The sequence below is a fragment of the Phyllobates terribilis genome, unplaced genomic scaffold (assembly GCF_046119375.1).
Source record: "Phyllobates terribilis strain yellow unplaced genomic scaffold, ASM4611937v1 Scaffold_5__5_contigs__length_657084704, whole genome shotgun sequence".
Classification (NCBI taxonomy): Eukaryota; Metazoa; Chordata; class Amphibia; order Anura; family Dendrobatidae; genus Phyllobates; species Phyllobates terribilis.
In genome coordinates this window covers 63,490,541-63,517,211 of record NW_027362765.1, presented here as the reverse complement: position 1 = coordinate 63,517,211, position 26,671 = coordinate 63,490,541, and the positions used below count along the sequence as shown (strand labels likewise).

The 26,671-nt window shown below is 41.1% G+C and overlaps 2 protein-coding genes across 2 annotated transcripts in view; both read left to right on the top strand.

Moving 5' to 3' along the window:
* Positions 1-9,720: 9,720 nt before the first annotated feature.
* Positions 9,721-26,671, top strand: part of LOC141271980 (uncharacterized) — a 197,869-nt gene continuing 180,918 nt past the window's right edge. The window contains exon 1 of the mRNA XM_073682240.1: positions 9,721-9,816. The gene's annotated coding sequence lies outside the window, so the exon portion shown is untranslated. The remainder of the gene's footprint in view (positions 9,817-26,671) is intronic.
* LOC141272015 (oocyte zinc finger protein XlCOF8.4-like) lies at positions 10,029-20,429 on the top strand. The gene is made up of 6 exons (XM_073682297.1): positions 10,029-10,174; positions 10,304-10,483; positions 10,567-10,690; positions 10,772-10,869; positions 18,287-18,377; positions 18,986-20,429. The coding sequence occupies exons 1-6, from the start codon at positions 10,097-10,099 to the stop codon at positions 19,765-19,767; spliced, it is 1,353 nt and encodes a 450-aa protein (XP_073538398.1). The 5' UTR covers positions 10,029-10,096; the 3' UTR covers positions 19,768-20,429.

Sequence of the window (26,671 nt, the reverse complement as noted above, 5' to 3'; positions counted from 1 at the left end):
TGTTCTCCAGTGATCCCGGACATTCCTGTATATATATATATATTACCAGCAGTGTTCTCCAGTGACCCCGGACATTCCTGTATATATATATATATATTATCAGCAGTGTTCTCCAGTGATCCCGGACATTCCTGTATATATATATATTACCAGCAGTGTCCTCCTGTGACCCCGGACATTCCTGTATATATATATATTACCAGCAGTGTTCTCCAGTAACCCCGGACATTCCTGTATATATATATATATATATATATATATATATATTACCAGCAGTGTCCTCCTGTGACCCCGGACATTCCTGTATATATATATATATATATATATATATATTACCAGCAGTGTTCTCCACTGACCCCGGACATTCCTGTATATATATATATTACCAGCAGTGTCCTCCTGTGACCCCGGACATTCCTGTATATATATATATATATATATTACCAGCAGTGTTCTCCAGTGACCCCGGACATTCCTGTATATATATATATATATATATATATATATATATATATATATTACCAGCAGTGTTCTCCAGTGACCCCGGACATTCCTGTGTATATATTTATTACCAGCAGTGTTCTCCAGTGACCCCGGACATTCCTGTATATATATATATTACCAGCAGTGTTCTCCAGTGACCCCGGACATTCCTGTATATATATATATATATATATATTACCAGCAGTGTTCTCCAGTGACCCCGGACATTCCTGTGTATATATATATTACCAGCAGTGTTCTCCAGTGACCCCGGACATTCCTGTATATATATATATTACCAGCAGTGTTCTCCAGTGACCCCGGACATTCCTGTATATATATATATTACCAGCAGTGTTCTCCAGTGACCCCGGACATTCCTGTATATATATATATATATATTACCAGCAGTGTTCTCCAGTGACCCCGGACATTCCTGTATATATATATATATATTACCAGCAGTGTTCTCCAGTGACCCCGGACATTCCTGTATATATATATATTACCAGCAGTGTTCTCCAGTGACCCCGGACATTCCTGTATATATATATATATATATATATATTACCAGCAGTGTTCTCCAGTGACCCCGGACATTCCTGTATATATATATATTACCAGCAGTGTTCTCCAGTGACCCCGGACATTCCTGTATATATATATATTACCAGCAGTGTTCTCCAGTGACCCCGGACATTCCTGTATATATATATATTACCAGCAGTGTTCTCCAGTGACCCCGGACATTCCTGTATATATATATATATTACCAGCAGTGTTCTCCAGTGACCCCGGACATTCCTGTATATATATATATATTACCAGCAGTGTCCTCCTGTGACCCCGGACATTCCTGTATATATATATATATATATATATATATATATTACCAGCAGTGTTCTCCACTGACCCCGGACATTCCTGTATATATATATATATTACCAGCAGTGTTCTCCAGTGACCCCGGACATTCCTGTATATATATATATATTACCAGCAGTGTTCTCCAGTGACCCCGGACATTCCTGTATATATATATATATTACCAGCAGTGTCCTCCTGTGACCCCGGACATTCCTGTATATATATATATATATATATATATATATATATATATTACCAGCAGTGTTCTCCACTGACCCCGGACATTCCTGTATATATATATATATTACCAGCAGTGTTCTCCAGTGACCCCGGACATTCCTGTATATATATATATATATTACCAGCAGTGTTCTCCAGTGACCCCGGACATTCCTGTATATATATATATTACCAGCAGTGTTCTCCAGTGACCCCGGACATTCCTGTATATATATATATTACCAGCAGTGTTCTCCAGTGACCCCGGACATTCCTGTATATATATATATATTACCAGCAGTGTTCTCCAGTGACCCCGGACATTCCTGTGTATATATATATTACCAGCAGTGTTCTCCAGTGATCCCGGACATTCCTGTATATATATATATATATTACCAGCAGTGTTCTCCAGTGACCCCGGACATTCCTGTATATATATATATATATTACCAGCAGTGTTCTCCAGTGACCCCGGACATTCCTGTGTATATATATATTACCAGCAGTGTTCTCCAGTGATCCCGGACATTCCTGTATATATATATATATATTACCAGCAGTGTTCTCCAGTGACCCCGGACATTCCTGTATATATATATATATATTACCAGCAGTGTTCTCCAGTCACCCCGGACATTCCTGTATATATATATATATATATATATATATATATATATATATATATATTACCAGCAGTGTTCTCCAGTGACCCCGGACATTCCTGTATATATATATTACCAGCAGTGTTCTCCAGTGATCCCGGACATTCCTGTATATATATATATATTACCAGCAGTGTTCTCCAGTGACCCCGGACATTCCTGTATATATATATATATATTACCAGCAGTGTTCTCCAGTGACCCCGGACATTCCTGTATATATATATATTACCAGCAGTGTCCTCCTGTGACCCCGGACATTCCTGTATATATATATATTACCAGCAGTGTTCTCCAGTGACCCCGGACATTCCTGTATATATATATATATATATTACCAGCAGTGTCCTCCTGTGACCCCGGACATTCCTGTATATATATATATATATATATTACCAGCAGTGTTCTCCACTGACCCCGGACATTCCTGTATATATATATATTACCAGCAGTGTCCTCCTGTGACCCCGGACATTCCTGTATATATATATATATATATATATTACCAGCAGTGTTCTCCAGTGACCCCGGACATTCCTGTGTATATATTTATTACCAGCAGTGTTCTCCAGTGACCCCGGACATTCCTATATATATATATATTACCAGCAGTGTTCTCCAGTGACCCCGGACATTCCTGTATATATATATATATATATATATATATTACCAGCAGTGTTCTCCAGTGACCCCGGACATTCCTGTGTATATATATATTACCAGCAGTGTTCTCCAGTGACCCCGGACATTCCTGTATATATATATATTACCAGCAGTGTTCTCCAGTGACCCCGGACATTCCTGTATATATATATATTACCAGCAGTGTTCTCCAGTGACCCCGGACATTCCTGTATATATATATATATATATATTACCAGCAGTGTTCTCCAGTGACCCCGGACATTCCTGTATATATATATATATATTACCAGCAGTGTTCTCCAGTGACCCCGGACATTCCTGTATATATATATATATATTACCAGCAGTGTTCTCCAGTGACCCCGGACATTCCTGTATATATATATATATATATTACCAGCAGTGTTCTCCAGTGACCCCGGACATTCCTGTATATATATATATTACCAGCAGTGTTCTCCAGTGACCCCGGACATTCCTGTATATATATATATTACCAGCAGTGTTCTCCAGTGACCCCGGACATTCCTGTATATATATATATTACCAGCAGTGTTCTCCAGTGACCCCGGACATTCCTGTATATATATATATATTACCAGCAGTGTTCTCCAGTGACCCCGGACATTCCTGTGTATATATATATTACCAGCAGTGTTCTCCAGTGATCCCGGACATTCCTGTATATATATATATATTACCAGCAGTGTTCTCCAGTGACCCCGGACATTCCTGTATATATATATATATTACCAGCAGTGTTCTCCAGTGACCCCGGACATTCCTGTATATATATATATATTACCAGCAGTGTTCTCCAGTGACCCCGGACATTCCTGTATATATATATATATTACCAGCAGTGTCCTCCTGTGACCCCGGACATTCCTGTATATATATATATATATATATATATATATATATATATATATATATATATATATATATATATATATATATATATATATATATATATATATATATATTACCAGCAGTGTTCTCCACTGACCCCGGACATTCCTGTATATATATATATTACCAGCAGTGTTCTCCAGTGACCCCGGACATTCCTGTATATATATATATTACCAGCAGTGTTCTCCAGTGACCCCGGACATTCCTGTATATATATATATATATATTACCAGCAGTGTTCTCCAGTGACCCCGGACATTCCTGTATATATATATATTACCAGCAGTGTTCTCCAGTGACCCCGGACATTCCTGTATATATATATATTACCAGCAGTGTTCTCCAGTGACCCCGGACATTCCTGTATATATATATATATATTACCAGCAGTGTTCTCCAGTGACCCCGGACATTCCTGTGTATATATATATTACCAGCAGTGTTCTCCAGTGATCCCGGACATTCCTGTATATATATATATATATTACCAGCAGTGTTCTCCAGTGACCCCGGACATTCCTGTATATATATATATATATTACCAGCAGTGTTCTCCAGTGACCCCGGACATTCCTGTGTATATATATATTACCAGCAGTGTTCTCCAGTGATCCCGGACATTCCTGTATATATATATATATATATTACCAGCAGTGTTCTCCAGTGACCCCGGACATTCCTGTATATATATATATATATATATATATATATATTACCAGCAGTGTTCTCCAGTGACCCCGGACATTCCTGTATATATATATTACCAGCAGTGTTCTCCAGTGATCCCGGACATTCCTGTATATATATATATATTACCAGCAGTGTTCTCCAGTGACCCCGGACATTCCTGTATATATATATATATATTACCAGCAGTGTTCTCCAGTGACCCCGGACATTCCTGTATATATATATATTACCAGCAGTGTCCTCCTGTGACCCCGGACATTCCTGTATATATATATATTACCAGCAGTGTTCTCCAGTGACCCCGGACATTCCTGTATATATATATATATATATATTACCAGCAGTGTCCTCCTGTGACCCCGGACATTCCTGTATATATATATATATATATTACCAGCAGTGTTCTCCACTGACCCCGGACATTCCTGTATATATATATATTACCAGCAGTGTCCTCCTGTGACCCCGGACATTCCTGTATATATATATATATATATATATATATATATATATATATATATATATATATATATATATATATATATATATATATATATATATATATATATATATATATATATATATATATATATATATATATATATATATATTACCAGCAGTGTCCTCCTGTGACCCCGGACATTCCTGTATATATATATATATATATATTACCAGCAGTGTTCTCCAGTGACCCCGGACATTCCTGTATATATATATATATATATATATATATATATATTACCAGCAGTGTTCTCCAGTGACCCCGGACATTCTTGTATATATATATATATTACCAGCAGTGTTCTCCAGTGACCCCGGACATTCCTGTGTATATATTTATTACCAGCAGTGTTCTCCAGTGACCCCGGACATTCCTGTATATATATATATTACCAGCAGTGTTCTCCAGTGACCCCGGACATTCCTGTATATATATATATATATATTACCAGCAGTGTTCTCCAGTGACCCCGGACATTCCTGTGTATATATATATTACCAGCAGTGTTCTCCAGTGACCCCGGACATTCCTGTATATATATATATTACCAGCAGTGTTCTCCAGTGACCCCGGACATTCCTGTGTATATATATATATATATATTACCAGCAGTGTTCTCCAGTGACCCCGGACATTCCTGTATATATATATATTACCAGCAGTGTTCTCCAGTGACCCCGGACATTCCTGTATATATATATATTACCAGCAGTGTTCTCCAGTGACCCCGGACAAGACCCCGGACATTCCTGTATATATATATATATATATATTACCAGCAGTGTTCTCCAGTGACCCCGGACATTCCTGTGTATATATATATTACCAGCAGTGTTCTCCAGTGACCCCGGACATTCCTGTATATATATATATTACCAGCAGTGTTCTCCAGTGACCCCGGACATTCCTGTATATATATATATATTACCAGCAGTGTCCTCCTGTGACCCCGGACATTCCTGTATATATATATATATTACCAGCAGTGTTCTCCAGTGACCCCGGACATTCCTGTATATATATATATATATATATATATATATATATATATATATATATATATATATATATATATATATATATATATATATATATATATATATATATATATATATATATATATATATATATTACCAGCAGTGTTCTCCAGTGACCCCGGACATTCCTGTATATATATATATATATATATATATATATATTACAGCAGTGTTCTCCAGTGACCCCGGACATTCCTGTGTATATATATATTACCAGCAGTGTTCTCCAGTGATCCCGGACATTCCTGTATATATATATATATATATTACCAGCAGTGTTCTCCAGTGACCCTGGACATTCCTGTATATATATATATTTATTACCAGCAGTGTTCTCCAGTGACCCCGGACATTCCTGTATATATATATATTACCAGCAGTGTTCTCCAGTGACCCCGGACATTCCTGTATATATATATATATATTACCAGCAGTGTTCTCCAGTGACCCCGGACATTCCTGTATATATATATATATATATTACCAGCAGTGTTCTCCAGTGACCCCGGACATTCCTGTATATATATATATTACCAGCAGTGTTCTCCAGTGATCCCGGACATTCCTGTATATATATATATATATATATTACCAGCAGTGTTCTCCAGTGACCCCGGACATTCCTGTATATATATATATATTACCAGCAGTGTTCTCCAGTGACCCCGGACATTCCTGTATATATATATATATTACCAGCAGTGTTCTCCAGTGACCCCGGACATTCCTGTATATATATATATTACCAGCAGTGTCCTCCTGTGACCCCGGACATTCCTGTATATATATATATTACCAGCAGTGTTCTCCAGTGACCCCGGACATTCCTGTATATATATATATATATTACCAGCAGTGTCCTCCTGTGACCCCGGACATTCCTGTATATATATATATATATATATTACCAGCAGTGTTCTCCAGTGACCCCGGACATTCCTGTATATTTATATATTACCAGCAGTGTTCTCCAGTGACCCCGGACATTCCTGTATATATGTATATATTACCAGCAGTGTTCTCCAGTGACCCCGGACATTCCTGTATATATATATATTACCAGCAGTGTTCTCCACTGACCCCGGACATTCCTGTATATATATATATTACCAGCAGTGTCCTCCTGTGACCCCGGACATTCCTGTATATATATATATATATATATATATATATATATATATATATATATATATATATATATATATATATATATATATATATATATATATATATATATATATATATATATATATATATATATATATATATATATATTACCAGCAGTGTTCTCCAGTGACCCCGGACATTCCTGTATATATATATATATATATTACCAGCAGTGTTCTCCACTGACCCCGGACATTCCTGTATATATATATATTACCAGCAGTGTCCTCCTGTGACCCCGGACATTCCTGTATATGTATATGTATATGTATATATATATATATATATATATATATATATATATATATATATATATATATATATATATATATATATATATATATATATATATATATATATATATATATATATATATATATATATATATATATTACCAGCAGTGTTCTCCAGTGACCCCGGACATTCCTGTATATATATATATTACCAGCAGTGTTCTCCACTGACCCCGGACATTCCTGTATATATATTACCAGCAGTGTTCTCCAGTGACCCCGGACATTCCTGTATATATATATATATATATATTACCAGCAGTGTTCTCCAGTGACCCCGGACATTCCTGTATATATATTACCAGCAGTGTTCTCCAGTGACCCCGGACATTCCTGTATATATATATTACCAGCAGTGTTCTCCAGTGACCCCGGACATTCCTGTATATATATATATTACCAGCAGTGTTCTCCAGTGACCCCGGACATTCCTGTATATATATATATTACCAGCAGTGTTCTCCAGTGACCCCGGACATTCCTGTATATATATATATTACCAGCAGTGTCCTCCTGTGACCCCGGACATTCCTGTATATATATATATTACCAGCAGTGTTCTCCAGTGACCCTGGACATTCCTGTATATATATATATTACCAGCAGTGTCCTCCTGTGACCCCGGACATTCCTGTATATATATATATTACCAGCAGTGTTCTCCAGTGACCCCGGACATTCCTGTGTATATATATATATATATATATTACCAGCAGTGTTCTCCAGTGACCCCGGACATTCCTGTATATATATATATTACCAGCAGTGTCCTCCTGTGACCCCGGACATTCCTGTATATATATATATTACCAGCAGTGTTCTCCAGTGACCCCGGACATTCCTGTATATATATATATTACCAGCAGTGTCCTCCTGTGACCCCGGACATTCCAGTATATATATATATATATATATATATATATTACCAGCAGTGTTCTCCAGTGACCCCGGACATTCCTGTATATATATATATATATATTACCAGCAGTGTTCTCCAGTGACCCCGGACATTCCTGTATATATATATATATTACCAGCAGTGTTCTCCAGTGACCCCGGACATTCCTGTATATATATATATTACCAGCAGTGTTCTCCAGTGACCCCGGACATTCCTGTATATATATATATATTACCAGCAGTGTTCTCCAGTGACCCCGGACATTCCTGTATATATATATATTACCAGCAGTGTTCTCCAGTGACCCCGGACATTCCTGTATATATATATTACCAGCAGTGTTCTCCAGTGACCCTGGACATTCCTGTATATATATATTACCAGCAGTGTTCTCCAGTGACCCCGGACATTCCTGTATATATATATATTACCAGCAGTGTCCTCCTGTGACCCCGGACATTCCTGTATATATATATATTACCAGCAGTGTTCTCCAGTGACCCCGGACATTCCTGTATATATATATATTACCAGCAGTGTCCTCCTGTGACCCCGGACATTCCAGTATATATATATATATATATATATATATATATTACCAGCAGTGTTCTCCAGTGACCCCGGACATTCCTGTATATATATATATATATATTACCAGCAGTGTTCTCCAGTGACCCCGGACATTCCTGTATATATATATATATTACCAGCAGTGTTCTCCAGTGACCCCGGACATTCCTGTATATATATATATTACCAGCAGTGTTCTCCAGTGACCCCGGACATTCCTGTATATATATATATATATATTACCAGCAGTGTTCTCCAGTGACCCCGGACGTTCCTGTATATATATATATTACCAGCAGTGTCCTCCTGTGACCCCGGACATTCCTGTAATAATTGATGTCACTTCTGAGTTGTACATTATGGTGACTGTCGGGGGCGCTCTTTTACGCCTCTCCCCGCGGAGCTCCGGACAGGACTGGTGGACAAATGGGAAAAGTCACATTCTGGAAAAACTGAACAATCAGTGATAAGGGGAATTTATTATATTACAAAAAGCGACAATAAAAATGCACATTTCATTAAACCGGAAAAAAATTAATTTTGCCCAAATACATAAAATATAACAGTGTAAAAAATCCTGTCTGACCTGTGATGTTTGCTCCATTAAACACCTGAGCAATTCCATAAAAAAGCATCAAAAAGCCAGAAGAGGAGACAACACAGCAGAGTGTATGAGGAGCCTGGAACCACCGCCATCTAGGCGCAACCCTAGATATATGGCTGTTCTGCACTTACAGGACCTGTGATGATGTCACAGTCATGTGATCAGTCACATCGAGGGGAGGAGTCATCTGAGACCTCATCACAGGTCCTGTGATGCACAGAGCATCCATATATCCAGTGTGCGGCTCTGCAGGTGGAGGTATGTGGAGATTCCCCATTACTATTAACCCCCTCAGTGCTGAGCCTGTGATAAATCTCTGTATGTGACTATAATGTGATTGTGTGTTATACCGGGGGCAGGACGGGGCCATGACTGGATGTAGTGATCATGTGAAGCCGGTATCAGCTCCGGAGATTTCTTACATGGGATCTTTATGATGATACATCGTCATCTTCTCCCCATTCAGGTCCCTACAATATCGGATCCTCTCAGTGGAGATCTTCTATATAAGAGAATTTTCCTGAGTGACCCGTCAAGGATGGATAGAGACAGGGACAAGATGGCGGAGAGGATATTACACCTCACCCTAGAGATCCTCTTCCGGCTTACTGGAGAGGTGAGAGATTCTGATGACGTCACATTACATCATTCTCATCTATTGGAATAACAGATGGACAGAACTGGAGAGGTGAGGACCCTGGAGATGTCTGTAGTGAGATTTATTAATGTGTCTCTCCATAACCAGGATTACACAGTAGTGAAGAAGACCTCTAGTGAGCGCTGTCAGGACCCTGTGTCTGAGGGATGGGGAAGACCCCTGAGCCCAATCACAGGGCCTCCACATCACCCCCTGATACATGAGGACATCAATGACCAGAAGATCCTAGAACTCACCTACAAGATGATTGAGCTGCTGACTGGAGAGGTGACACTGCTGGGAATGCTGGGACATTGTACAGTAACGCTATGAAGGGTTCGGGGGGATGACGGTATCATTGTATGTGTCAGGTTCCTATAAGGTGTCAGGATGTCACCGTCTATTTCTCCATGGAGGAGTGGGAGTATTTAGATGGACACAAAGATCTGTACAAGGACGTCATGATGGAGGTTCCCCAGCCCCTCACATCACCAGGTAATACAGGACTAAATACACACGGCCTATAATTATCTGTATGTAAAGAATGAATTCAGTCCCTGTATGTGTTTCCTCCAGATCTATCCAGTGAGAGGACAACACCAGAGAGATGTCCCCGTCCTCTTCTTCCACAGGACTGTAAACAAGAAGATACCAATGCTCCTCAGGATCATCAGGTAGATGGAAAGAAGGTGTCATGAGATCTCCCCTATGATGTGTAGAAGGCTGTGAAGGTCTTGTTTTATCCATCAGTATTATACATCAAAAGGCCAATCTTATAAGAGACACTGACCCTATGTTTGGATATTAGACCAATGACCCCGGAGTGCAGCATAAAATGAAGAGATTAGTTTCAGTGTGTATCCACATTAGTATGGGAAAATCAACAAACTGAGCGACTTTGAATATGGCATGGTCATTAGTACTAGATTAGCCAGGAATTGTTTTGTAGAACTTGGGTTTTTACATACAAACGCGATAAGAGTATTCTAAGAGGGTTGTGATCGAAAGAAAAAATTAAATGGAAAGAGATCCTGAGGACGTAACCAACTCATGGGGAAGGGATCAAGAATTGTTCCGAAGAACAGATGCTGCACAGTGATGGAAATTAGCATTGGTGTCCAACTACTGTAAAAGCCTTCTTCTCAGGCTTCTACATTTCAGGCTGGTGGAGGTGGAGTAATGGTGGGTGATGTTTTTTTGTAGCATCCTGAGTCCTTTGATACCTGTATATGGATATTTGAACACTAAGCATTGGGATCAACCAAGATGTTTCCACAATGGTCGTAAACTCATGGATTTTTTTTCCAGGAACATGACAGCGAGTTTTTGCTTCCCCAGCCTTCACAGTCTCCATATCTTAATTCTTTAACCCCTTAATAACATCTGACGTACTAATACGCGTCTGTGCCCTGGGACTTAAGAGCCAGACCCGTATTAGTACGTCATCGCGATCGCGCGCGCACACAGGCTGTGCGGGCGCGATCGCCGCCGGGTGTCAGCTGATTGTCACAGCTGACACCCGGTACTATGTGCAGGGAGCGGTCCTGCACCGCTCCCAGCACATTAACCCCCGCGATGCTGCGATCGAAGTCGATCGCGGCATTGCGGGGGCAAGGGGAGGTGATCGGCGATACTCACCTCCTCTTCCTGCTTCCAGCGCAGTCTGCAAAGGCTTCCCGGGTGTTGCCATGACGACCCGATGTCGTCATGACAACATCCGGGTCACCAGATAGCAGGAAGATTGCTTGGGCATGCGCAGTGCATCTCCAAGCAATCTTCACACTGTGCACTTCTGACAGCCTTCATGGCATAGGGATGGTGCTTCATTCCTGTGCCATGCAGGCGATCAGAAAAAAAAAAGTGAAAGTCCCAGAGTGGGACAAAGTAATAAAGTGTATAAACTGTGTGAAAGTGGAAAAAAAAAGAAAAAAAAATGTGCAAAAATATTATAAAAAAAATAAATAAATAATACACCAAAAATAAAAATATAATGTACCCATCAATAAATATTATTATAAAAAAACAAACAAAAAAAACAATAAAAGTACACATATTTGGTATCGCCGCGTCCGGAACAACCTGACCTATAAAACTGTCCCACTAGTTAACCCCTTCAGTGAACACGGTAAAGAAAAAAAAAAAAAACCGAAGCAAAAAACAATGCTTTATCACCATACCGCCAAACAAAAAGTGGAATAACACGCGATCAAAAAGACGCATATAAATAAAAATGATACCGCTGAAAACGTCATCTCTTCCCGCAAAAAACAAGCCGCCATACAGCTCCATCAGCCGAAAAATAAAAAAGTTATAGCTCTCAGAATAAAGCTATGCTAAAAAATATTTTTTTCTATAAAATAGCTTTTATTGTGTATAAGCGCCAAAACATAGAAAAATGATACAAATGTGGTACCGCTGTAAACGTACTGACCTGAAGAATAAAGCTACCTCATCAATTTTACCACACGCGGAACAGAATAAAAAAAAAAGACAATTCCTGAATTGTTGGTTTTTGTTCTGCCTCCCAAAAATCGGAATAGAAAGCGATCAAAAAATGTCACGTGCCTGAAAATGGCACCAACAACAACGTCAAGTCATCCCGCAAAAAACGAGCCGTCACATGACTGTCTGCCAAAATCTGGAAAAATTATAGCTCTCAAAATATGGCGATGCAAAAACTAGATTTTACAAAAAATGCGTCTTTTAGTGTGTGACAGCTGTCAATCATAAAAACCCCATATGATTCTGGCATTGCTGTAATCACACCGACCCGAAGAATAAAGTCGTCTAATCACTTATACCGCACAAGGAACGGCGTCAAAAATAAACTCTCGGGTTAGGGTTGTGCTAGGGCTAGGGTTAGGGCTGGGGTTGGGATTTTTTTCAAAAGTAAGAAAAAAAGATGACGATATGGCGACTAGTGTTGAGAGCAAGTGCTCGCTACTTGAGTTTGCATCGGGTGCTCTGGTATGCATTGAGTATCGTGGGTATTTGAGTGACATGCTCGAGTCTCTGCCCCATATGCTTCACGGCCAAAAAACTTTACGGGGATTGCCTGCCATGCACGAGCGATCCCCGCATGTTTTTTTTTGGGTGTCTAATAACCGTGAAACATGCGGAGCAGGGACTCGAGCATGTCACTCGAGCACACGCTGTACATGGTGCATACCTGAGTACCCGATGCAAACTCAAGTAGCGAGCACTTGCGCTCAAGAATAATGACAACTTATTCAATATGATGACCTAATGTAAACAAATTCTGTGCCGTACCTCTGGGTTCAAAATGTTCACTATACACCTTAATAAAATCCTTGAGGGGTATAGTTTCCAAAATGGGGACACTTGTGGGGGAGCTCCACTGTTTAGGCACATCACGGGCTCTCCAAACGCGACATGGTGTTCGCTAACAAATTGAATGGAAAATCGGCTCAAATTGTTAGCGGACGCCATGTTGCGTTTGTAGAGCCCCTGTGTGCCCAAACATTGGAGCTCCCCCACAAGTGACCCCATTTTGGAAACTAGACCCCCCAAGGCACCTAGCATAGTGAGCACTTGGAACCCCAGGTGTTTCACAAATTGATTCATAAAAATGAAAAAGTGTTTTTTTTTTCACTTTTTCATTTTTACGAATCAATTTGTGAAGCACCTGGGGGTTCCAAGTGCTCACTATGCATCTAGAAAGGTGCCTTGGGGGGTCTAGTTTCCAAAATGGGGTCACTTGTGGGGGAGCTCCAAAGTTTGGGCACAGAGGGGCTCTCCAAACGCAATGTGGTGTCCGCTAACAATTTGAGCCGATTTTCCATTCAATTTGTTAGCGGATACCATGTTGTATTTAGAGAGTCCCTGTGTGTCCAAACATTGGAGCTCCCCCACAAGTGACCCCATTTTGGAAACTAGACCCCCCAAGGCACCTATCTAGATGCATAGTGAGCACTTGGAACCCCTAGGTGCTTCACAAATTGATTCGTAAAAATGAAAAAGTGTTTTTTTTTTCACTTTTTCATTTTTACGAATCAATTTGTGAAGCACCTGGGGGTTCCAAGTGCTCACTATGCATCTAGAAAGGTGCCTTGGGGGGTCTAGTTTCCAAAATGGGGTCACTTGTGGGGGAGCTCCAAAGTTTGGGCACACAGGGGCTCTCCAAACACAACATGGCGTCCGCTAATTATTCAAGCAAATTTTACAATCAAAAAGTCAAATGGCGCTCCTTCCCTTCCGAGCCCTGCCGTGCGCCCAAACAGTATTTTTTCCCCAAATATTGGGTATCTGCGTGCCCAGGGGAAATTGCACAACAAATTTTGGGGTCCATTTTTTCTTGTTACCCCTGTGAAAATAAAAAAAATTGGGTCTAAAGTAACATTTTTGTGAAAAAAATTAACCTGAAGGGTTAATAAAGTTCTTGAATGTGGTTTTCAGCACCTTGAGGGGTGCAGTTTTTAGAATGGTGTCACTTTTGGGTATTTTCTGTCAAAAAGACCTCTCCAAGTGACTTCAAATGTGATGTGGTCCCTATAAAAATGGTTTTGTAAATTTTGTTGGAAAAATGAGAAATCGCTGGTCAACTTTTAACCCTTATAGCTCCCTAACAAAAAAAAATTTTGGTTCCAAAATTGTGCTGATGTAAAGTAGACATGTGGGAAATGTTATTTATTAACTCTTTTGTGTGACATATAGCTCTGATTTCAGGGCTTAAAAATTCAAATTTTGAAAATTGCTAAATTTTCGCCAAATTTCTGTTTTTTTCACAAATAAACGCAAGTGATATCGAAGAAATTTTTCCACAATCATGAAGTACAATATGTCACGAAAAAACAATCTCAGAATCAGGGGGATCCGTTGAAGCGTTCCAGAGTAATTACCTCATAAAGTGACAGTGGTCAGAATTGTAAAAATTGGCCCGGTCATTAACGTGCAAACCACCCGCGGGGCTTAAGGGGTTAAAGCATTTCTGGGACAAGGTAGAACAAGTTGTTAAGAGGATGTTGTTATTATTATCTAATTTGCAGTAACTGGTAGAAGCTATCCTGTGCTCATAAGCTAATTTTCCTGCGTAACTATTTCATCATGTAGCATTGGCGTCTCTGCCTCCTGCCCGGCAGAGACGCCGTCCCCCTTACCGCCGCGGTCCTACTCCGGCATCTTCTGGCCTCCCTGCTGCTGGTGCACGCAGGTTCCCTGGCCCTGTGCTTAGGGCACGCGCGCGCAAGCTCCCGCCCTCTTAAAGGGGCCACATGCGCCATCCTAAAAAGTCCCCGACCAATGGCCGGAGGACTTCCCCTATAAAATGCACCTCCTCCAATATGGAGGTGCCCGTGCAAGGTTGTTGCTCTGTATGCTAAACTCTGCTTCAGCCCACAGGTGCTGCTGCCTGTCTGACTACCAGTCCAGTCCGTCTGACTATCAGTCCAGTCTGCCAGCCTGGTTACCAGCCCAGCCCGACGGTCTGCTTACAGCCCAGTCCGCTAGCCTGCCCATGGGCTTGGCCAGTCCCCTTATCCGGAGCCTTCACCTGCTACCTGTCTCCGCCTGCCAAGGACACTCTCCAGCCCGACGGTCTGCCTACGGTCAAACCCGCCAGTCTGTCTATGGGCTAGACTTGCCTGCCTACCTGGAGAACTTGCCTGTTACCTGGAGGCTTCTACCTGCACCTGCCGTGTATACCTGACAGCCTACCTAGAGGCTCCTGCCCGTCACTTGCCGTGTCCACCTGACAGCCTACCTAGAGGCTCCTGCCCGTCACCAGCCGTGCCTGCCTGACAGCCTACCTAGAGGCTCCTGCCCGTCACTTGCCGTGCCTGCCTGACAGCCTACCTAGAGGCTCCCGCCTGTTACCTGCCGTGCCTACCTGTCAGCCTACCTGGAGGCTCCTGCTTGTTCCTGCCGTGTCTGCCAGTCCGCCTGTCCAGACCACCGGTCAGCCTGCTTGCTGTGCTCATCTGCTGTACCGGTCAGTCCTTGCCATCTGACCCGTGGGAGTCACCTGCTCCTCTTACAAGGTCGTCCCCAGAGTAGCACCTGGTCCCTCTGCTCGGTTCTTCCCTGGTCACAGAGTCGATTGAGCCGCCGTACGACATTGGTCGGTCCGAGTTGATACCTAGTTACGCCCCTCTGGGTCCCTCCTTGCACTGCAGCACAGAGGTTCCACCACCCGGATCCGTAACACATCACCTGGTGGAATGTATGACCAGACACAATGCTGAGGTTCTGAAGGGTAAAGGAGATCCAACCTGCTACTCGATGGGTGTCTCTAATAATGTGGTCATTCAGTGTATATTTTATATCTGGTGGAGATGAGAGGATAAAGCTGATCAGAGACAATAGATGTTGTATGGATGTTCTCACATATTTTCTGGTTAGAATTAGGAGCCAATGAGTTGGATTTATACAGGGGACCTCCCAACTACACTGCTCAAAAAAATAAAGGGAACACTTAAAAAACAGAATATAACTCCAAGTAAATCAAACTTCTGTTAAATCAAACTGTGCACTTAGGAAGCAACACTGATTGACAATCAATTTCACATGCTGTTGTGCAAATGGAATAGACAATAGATGGAAATTATTGGCAATTATCAAGACACACTCAATAAAGGAGTGGTTCTGCAGGTGGGGACCACAGACCACATCTCAGTACCAATGCTTTCTGGCTGATGTTTTGGTCACTTTTGAATGTTGGTTGTGCTTTCACACTCGTGGTAGCATGAGATGGACTGTACAACCCACAGAAGTTACTCAGGTAGTGCAGCTCATCCAGGATGGCACATCAATGCGAGCTGTGGCAAGAAGGTTTGCTGTGTCTGTCAGTGTAGTGTCCAGAGGCTGGAGGTTCTACCAGGAGACAGGCCAGTACACCAGGAGATGTGGAGGGGGCCGTAGAAGGGCAACAACCCAGCAGCAGGACCGCTACTTTCGCCTTTGTGCAAGGAGGAACAGGAGGAGCACTGCCAGAGCCCTGCGAAATGACCTCCAGCAGGCCACAAGGGTGGTGTGAGGGCCCGACGTCCACAGATGGGGGTTGTGCTCACAGCCCAACACCGTGCAGGACGCTTGGCGTTTGCCACAGAACACCAGGTTTCGCAAAGTCGCCACTGACTCCCTGTGCTCTTCACAGATGAAAGCAGGTTCACACTGAGCACATGTGACAGACGTGACAGAGTATGGAGACACCATGGAGAGCGATCTGCTGCCTGCAACATCCTTCAGCATGACTGGTTTGGCAGTGGGTCAGTAATGGTGTGGGGTGGCATTTCTTTGGAGGGCCGCACAGCCCTCCATGTGCTCGCCAGAGGTAGCCTGACTACCATTAGGTACCGAGATGAGATCCTCAGACCCCTTGTGAGACCATATGCTGGTGCAGTTGGCCCTGGGTTGCTCCTAATGCAGGACAATGCCAGACCTCATGTGGCTGGAGTGTGTCAGCAATTCCTGCAAGATGAAGGCATTGAAGCTATGGACTGGCCCGCCCGTTCCCCAGACCTGAATCCGATTGAGCACATCTGGGATATCATGTCTCGCTCCATCCACCAACGTCAGGTTACACCACAGACTGTCCAGGAGTTGGCGGATGCTTTAGTCCAGGTCTGGGAGGAGATCCCACAGGAGACCATCCGCAACCTCATCAGGAGCATGCCCAGGCATTGTAGGGAGGTCATACAGGCACGAGGAGGCCACACACAATACTGAGCCTCATCAGGAGCATGCCCAGGCGTTGTAGGGAGGTCATACAGGCAGGTGGAGGCCACACACAATACTGAGCCTCATTTTGACTTGTTTTAAGGACATTACATCAAAGTTGGATCAGACTGTAGTGTGTTTTTCCACTTTAATTTTGGGGGTGACTCCAAATCCAGGTCTCCATTGGTTAATAAATTTGATTTCCATTGATGATTTTTGTGTGATTTTGTTGTCAGCACATTCAACTTTGTACAGAACAAAGTATTCAATGAGAATATTTCATTCATTCAGATCTAGGATGTGTTATTTCAGTGTTCCCTTTATTTTTTTGAGCAATGTATTTAATCTTTTCTGTTCTTTAAAATCATTTTACCAAATATCCTAATTTGTCTATGACTTTTACAATATTTCTTTCAGGGTAAAGATCTGCCCCATATTAATACTACAGAGACATATGTGAGGGGTGATGAGCGGTGTAAAGAGGAGATTCCTACAGATAACCGCACAGGTGAGTAGTGACCACTAAATGCCGAGAAGTCACAGATTGTACTCATATGTTGAAGTCTTTAGGACATTTTCATACAAAGAGTTTATATATGGATTTAACGCGTAAAGATTTAGCACAAAATTCTCTATTTTTCATAACTTTGTACAGATGTCTCTCCTTCTGAGCTAAATCAAGCTTTCGAGCCGTTACAAAGTGTATACTCCTGTATTCACATTACTGTTTATAGCTGGACTCTGGGCTTAGTGTATTTCTCTAATGGTAATGGTCTGGGAGTTTGAGATGGACACATAATGTTACTGACTTACAGGCACCTTTAAGATTCTCCACTGGAAAATTCACAAGGAGAGATTGGTGACTGTCACACTAAGACATGAATCTATAAAGTAGTTATATTCAAAAGAGAGGAAAAAAACTGATAGCATGATCTAGTGACCCAACATGATAATCTATAAGTCCCTGCTTTGAGGTGTATTGCTGCAGCCACTGTCTTAGTTGATAATTTTTTTACAATTTGTATAAAACTGTTATAAAAAGTATATTAACATAATAATATTATTTCAATGAAATGTTACTGAAAAAATAAAAAAATTCCATTTTATTTTTGGCAGATGACTATTGTGCCACACCAGATACACATGAAGATTATGCCATTATCCTTGATATACCTCCAGTTCTTAACAGCAAAAATCTATCATCGGAGCCATTTCAACAAGTCCTATCCTCTGATTCATTGCAAACTATTAAATCAAATAAAAATGGCAGAAAGGATGTTGAACATCAAAGGACCCTCACAAGAAAGAAGCCATTTTTAGGTTTCATTCAGAAATCAGACCTTGTTGGAGATCACAGAATTAACTCAGGAGAAAAAGTGTTTCCATGTTTAGAATATGGAAAATGTTTTAATCGAAAAGCAAATCTTGTTCAACATGAGAAAATTCACACAGGGAAAAGGCCATTTTCATGTTTAGAATGTGGGAAATGTTTTATAGACAAATCATACATGGGTACACATCAGAGAACTCACACAGGTGAGAAGCCATATTTATGTTTAGAATGTGGGAAATTTTTCACTCACAAATCAGACCTTGTTAGACATCAAAGAATTCACACAGGGGAGAAGCCATTTTCCTGTTCAGAATGTGAGAAATGTTTTACAGACAAATCAACTCTTGTTAGACATCAAAAAATTCACACAGGGGAGAAGCCATTTTCATGTTCAGAATGTGGGAAATGTTTTTGTAAGAAATCAGACCTTGTTAAACATCTTAGAATTCACACAGGAGAGAAGCCATATTCATGTTCAGAATGTGGGAAATGTTTTAATCAGAAATCACATCTTGTTACACATCAGAGAATTCACACAAGGAAGAAGCCATTTTCATGCAACTAATATGGGAAATTATTTAACCAGAAATCAGCTTTTGTTGTACATTAAAGAATTATCACATAGGAAAAGACATATTCATGTGCAGAGAAATATCAACGAAATTACACTGTAAATTAGCCATTTGTTTGACCTAGGAGTGAGGGCTGTGCTCGCAAGCTTACAATCTATAAGGAGATAGGGAGGACACAATAGGCAGAACGTGCTTGTTATATTGTATCCAGCCATCATTATGATATATTAGGGTTTTCATATAAAGCTGCATGATCCGGTCATCAGCCAGTATCTGTCTAAGGGCACATACCCATATGTGAGAAAAAAAAACCTTCCGATATCTGGACCGAAAAAACGGAGTGCCATGCGAGTGCTATGCGATTTTCTCACATAGCATCCTCTGTGACATCAGTATGTAATCCGTATGCAATGCGATTTTAACATGGGCTTTAACATAGGGGAATAGTCTAGGGCATTTACACATAGTTTTCTATGGCAATATTCTTCACTACATTATATACACATATATATATATATATTATATACACAGATTATAGATACATACACAAAATCAGATTTATATATACATATATCTAAATATGTGAGATAGAGATATATATATATATATATATATATATATATATATATATATATATATATATATATATATACATGTACAGTACAGACCAAAAGTTTGGACACCCCTTCTCATTTAAAGATTTTTAAGTATTTTCATGACAAATACCATCCATGAAGTCCAAATGAATCACAGTCCCCATCACCAGAACAAGAGAGTAAAGCATATACCACAGCGTATTGATATGCTAGTACTTACCCATAATCAGCTCTGACTTTGTCTATATATATGTGTATATATATAGTACAGACCAAAAGTTTGGACACACCTCATTTAAAGATTTTTCTGTATTTTCATGACTATGAAAATTGTACATTCACACTGAAGGCATGTGGAACACATGTGGAATTATATACTTAACAAAAAAGTGTGAAACAACTGAAAATATATGTCTTATATTCTAGGTTCTTCAAAGTAGCCACCTTTTGCTTTGATGACTGCTTTGCACACTCTTGGCATTCTCTTGATGAGCTTCAAGAGGTAGTCACCGGATATGTTTTTCACTTCACAGGTGTGCCCTGTCAGGTTTAATAAGTGGGATTTCTTGCCTAATAAATGGGGTTGGGACCATCAGTTGTGTTGTGCAGAAGTCTGGTGGATACACAGCTGATAGTCCTACTGAATAGACTATTAGAATTTGTATTATGGCAAGAAAAAAGCAGCTAAGTAAAGAAAAACGAGTGGCCATCATCACTTTAAGAAATGAAGGTCAGTCAGTCCGAAAAATTGGGAAAGCTTTGAAAGTGTCCCAAAGTGCAGTTGCAAAAACCATCAAGCGCTACAAAGAAACTAGCTCACATGAGGACTGCCCCAGGAAAGGAAGACCAAGAGTCACCTCTGCTTCTGAGGATAAGTTTATCCGAGTCACCAGCCTCAGAAATCGCAGGTTAACAGCATCTCAGATTAGAGATCTGGTCAATGCCACACAGAGTTCTAGCAGCAGACCCATCTCTTCAACAACTGTTAAAAGGAGACTTTGTGCAGCAGGCCTTCAAGTAAAATAGCTGCTAGAATCCACTGCTAAGGACAGGCAACAAGTAGAAGAGACTTGTTTGGGCTAAAGAACACAAGGAATGGACATTAGACCAGTGGAAATCTGTGCTTTGGTCTGATGAGTCCAAATTTGAGATCTTTGGTTCCAAAGACGCAGAAAAGGTGAACGGATGGACTCTACATGCCTGGTTACCACCGTGAAGCATGGAGGAGGAGGTGTGATGGTGTGGGGGTGCTTTGCTGGTGACACTGTTGGGGATTTATTCAAAATTGAAGGCATACTGAACCAGCATGGCTACCACAGCATCTTGCAGCGGCATGCTATTCCATCCGTTTTGCGTTTAGTTGGACCATCATTTATTTTTCAACAGGACAATGACCCCAAACACACCTCCAGGCTGTGTAAGGGATATTTTACCAAGAAGGAGAGTGATGGGGTGCTACGCCAGATGACCTGGCCTCCACAGTCACCAGACCTGAACCCAATCTAGATGGTTTGGGGTGAGATGGACTGCAGAGTAAAGGCAAAAGGGCCAACAAGTGCTAAGCATCTCTGGGAACTCCTTCAAGATTGTTGGAAGACCATTTCCAGTGACTACCTCTTGAAGCTCATCAAGAGTGTGCAAAGCAGTCATCAAAGCAAAAGGTGACTACTTTGAAGAACCTAGAATATAATACATATTTTCAGTTGTTTCACACCTTTTTGTTAAGTATATAATTCCACATGTGTTAATTCATAGTTTTGATGCTTTCAGTGTCAATGTACAATTTTCATAGTCCTGAAAATACAGAAAAATCTTTAAATGAGGTGTGTCCAAACTTTTGGTCTGTACTATATATATATATATATATATATATATATATATATATATATATATATATATATATATATATATATATATACACACTCTGTGCATGTAATTTTTTGTTAAATTAACAAAGTGAAAAAAAAATGGCGTGGGGTCCCCCCGTAATTTTATCCTCTAGCAGAGGTTAAGCAGACTGCTGGGGCTGATGTTTATACATCAGCGTACCCGGGCTGGGGGTTGGGAAAGGTGGGGAGCACACATGGGAGTTGACACTTAGGGAGTTCCAGACGGCGGCGGAGTAAAGGGTGGTATCAACAATGGGTCAGATGTTGGAATAGTGACCCAACATCGCTGGCTTAAATTTGGCACAGGAGAAGCATATGATGGGTCGTTTTGAAAACTAGATTTTGATTTGCCGTTGGATTTGGAGTAAAGGCAAAATAATGGATGAGAATGAATTAGAACGACAGTAAGTGTTTTTGCAGTTTCAAAGGTGAGAAAATATCGGATTCTGTAGATGTTACCTGGATCTTAAAAACATGAGTTAGTGAGCGATTAGATATAGGGAATAAAGTAAAGTTCTGTGTAAAATATGACCCGAAGACAGAGCACGCCGCTTCAGAGTTATAGTTGAACCACCCAAGGTAATTGCAATATCGGGTATATATAGGTTAGTAGAGGGAGGAAGCACAAGTTCAGTTTTGGAGAAATTCAGTTTCAGTTAGAGGGACGACATGGTGTTCGAGACAACGCACAGACAATCCCTGGTATTTTGTATTAAGGTGGGTGTGATCAGGAGAAGAGGTGTACAATTGGGTGTCATCAGCATAGAGATGATATTGGAAACCAAATCTGGGGGTGGTGTATAGAGAGAAAAGGAGGAGGCCTAGGGCTGAGCCTTGAGGAACTCTGATAATAAAGGGAAGAGGAGAGGAGTAAGAGCCAGCAAAAGATGACGGGTCAGTGAGGTGGGAGGAGAACCAGGAGATAACAATATCCTTAAGGCTGATAGACCAGAGCATAGTGAAAAGTAGATGGTGATCCACAGTATCAAATGCGGCAGAGAGATGCAGGAGAACCAGCAGGGAGTAGTGGAATGACAGCAGATTAGACAAGAGTGAACCAAGCATTCCAGGAGTTTACAGTTCAAGGGAAGATTAAAGAAAAGATCTGTACTGCTAACTACAAACCTGTCGAGGGATGATTTTTTAAGTAAAGGGGTTATGATGGCGTGTTTGAATGAAGAGGGAAAGATACCAGAAGAAAGAGAGAGGTTAAATATTTTAGATAAGTAGGTAATGACTGTTGGGAGAGGGACGGGAGGAGATGTGAGGGAATAGGGTCACTGGTGCAAGTTGTAGGGCTAGAAGAAGCAAGGAGCTTGGTCGTTTCTTCTGTGACTCAAAGTTGGAAAGTGAGCTTAAGGTGCGGGAGGGAAGGAAATCCAGGCGCTGAGGGGATTGTGCAAAAATGTCATGATGGATGTGGTTGATTTTTTTGTAGGAAATAAGTGGCCAGATTGTCAGCGCTGAGGTTGGTGACCGGGGCCTGTACTTTAGGGCTCGGGAGGGAGTGGAAGGTTCTGAAGAGTCGTTTTAGATTGTTGGCTAGTGATGTGATGAGGGTAGTAAAGTAAATTTGTTTGGCCAGCTAGAGAGCAGAGTTAGAAGTTTTGAGCATGAAGTTATAGTGGATAAAGTCTTCTGCTGAAAGTGATTTTTTCCACAGACGCACGGCACACCTTGAGCAGCGCTGGAGAAAATGTATTAGCAGAGTAAACCAGGGTTACTGGTGTCGGGTCTTTTTGCATGTAGCTGATGCTACTTCATCCAGGGCACTCTGCAATGTATTATTATAGTGTGACAATGTTTAGTCTGGACAGAAGAGGAAGGAAATGAGAGATAAAGATGACCATATATTGTTCATAAGCTGCTGGGTATTCTTGGCACGTAGATTTCAGTATGTGTGATAAGTGGGGGTATCCTCAGTGTGGAGACCGTTCTTGACAGAGAAGGAAAGAAGGCTGTGGTCAGAGAGTGGGAGAGGGGGGTTAGTAAAGTCATACTCTGAGCAGAGCCAGGAGAAGACCAGGTCCAGCGTATTCCCATTTTCATGCGTAAGAGAGTTTGTAAGCTGTGAAAGGTCGAAGGAGGAGGTTAAAAAAGATGAATGGCAGATTGGGGAGCAGATCAACAATGGGGATGTTAAAGTCCCCCCATGATGAGAGTGGGAAGGATAGAAAGTGTGGAAGCCAGGTGGCAAACTCATCTAGAAACTGATGAGAGGAGGGCGGTACACAACCGAAACTAGTAGGGAGAAGAGTGAAGTGAAGGTACAAGGGTGTGATAAATTGGAAAGCACATTGTGATGAAAGGAGCAGAACAACGCGTCCACCTTATCTATTCTCAGGTCTGGGGGTATGTGAGAATTGTAGCCCAGCAAACGAAGTGACTTTTGGGATGGCCTATATGACAGAAAATACCCAAAAGTGACACCATCCTAAAAATTGCAGTCCTCAAAACCACATTCAAGAAGTTTATTAACCCTCCAGGTGCTTCACAGGAACTAAAGCAATGTGGAAGGAAAAATTAACATTTTACTTTTTTTCACAAAAAATTTACTTTAGCCTCAATTTTTTTCATTTTCAGTGGAAACTCCCACGAGTGACCACATTTTGTAAACTAGACCCCTCAAGGAATGTATCTAGACATGTAGTGAGCTCCTTGAACCCCCCAGGTGCTTCATAGAAGTATATAACGTAGAGCCGTGAAAATTTAAAAAAAAATCAAATTTTTTCATACAAAAATGTACTTTTAGCCCCAAATTTTTAATTTTCACAAGAGTAACTGGAGAAAATGGACCGTAAAATTTGTTGTGCAATTGCTCCTGAATATGCCGATAACTCATATGTAGGGACAAACTATTGTTTGGGCACATGACAGAGCTCGGAAAGGAAAGAGTGACGTTTTGGAATGCAGACTTTGACTGAATGGTCTGCGGGCATTATGTCGAATTTGGAGAGCCCCTGGTGTGCCTAAACATCGCATTTGGAGTGCTCCTGATGTTCCCCACAAGTGACCCCATTTTGGAAACTACACCCCTCAAAGATTTTATCCAAGGGTATAGTGAGCATTTTGAACCCACAGGTATTACACAGAATTTGATTACATTAGGTCATCATATGGGAAAAAAAATTTCACGAAAATGTTTTAGCCCCAAATTTGTAATTTTCACTAGAAAAGGAAAGAGCACTATATGTCTGGAATAAATTGTGAATGCCATGTCACATTTGGAGAGCCCCTAAAATGCAAAAACAGCAGAAACACCCCCCACAAGTGACCCCATTTTGGAAACTAGACTACTCAAGGAATATCTAGGGGTGTATTGAGCATTTTTAATCTACAGGTGATTCAGGAAACTTTATAACATTTAGATGTGAAAAAAAATAAAAAATTTTCCACTAAAATACTGTTTTAGCACCAAATTTATAATTTACATCAGGGTTCATGAGTGAAATTGAACCCAACAATTTGTTATACAATTTCTGCCGAATGTGGCAGTACCCCATATGTGGATTTACACTACTGTTTGAGCACACGGATTTGATGGGAAGGAGTGCTACTTGGCTTTTAGAATGCCGATTCCATTTGAATAGATTATGGACTCCATTACCTGAGCCCCTGAGGTGCCAGATCAGCAGAACCCTCCCCCCTTGGTGACCCCATATTGGAAACTCCACTGCCTAAGGAATTCAGTGCGTATTTTGAACCCATAGGTGCCTCACAGAATTTTATAACATTGAGACGTGGAAATATGACATTTTTGTGGTAAAATGTATTTTTTGTATTTGCTGCAATTTTTTTTTAGGTACCCAAGGGTTAATAGGTGAAATAAGATCCCATAATTTATTGCACAATTTCTCTTGGATGCGGTGATATCCCATATGTCATCAGATATACCTGCTAGGCCACACGTCAGGGCTGAGAAGGAAGGAGCGCTATTTCGCTTTTGGAGCACAGACTTTGCTAGAATAGTTTGCGGGCAACATTTGTGGACCCCCAAAGATGCCAGAACTGCAGAAAAAAAACCAAAGTGACCCCATTGTAGAAATTGCACCTCTCAATGAATTAATCTACAGATGCAGTGACTATTTTGTAACATCCACGCCAGTCTTTATTCTGGAGAATTGCAAATATACCAGTGTAGTGCCCATACATTGTACCTCCATACAGTGTAGAGCCCCATATATTGTGGCAAGCCCATACATTGTGCCCAGCTTGTGCTTCTGGTGATACACACCCCGTAAATTAGGCGCTCTCTTCCCACTACAATAATGCTAAACGAGTGTCCGACTACAGTTGGGCTCACAAGGAGGGGGCCTTTGGTTTTGGGAGCGCAGAATTTACTGGATGTTATTTGAGGGGGCGGGAGCCATGTCTCTTTTCCAGAGTCTTTGTTCTATCAGTAACGTGGAAAC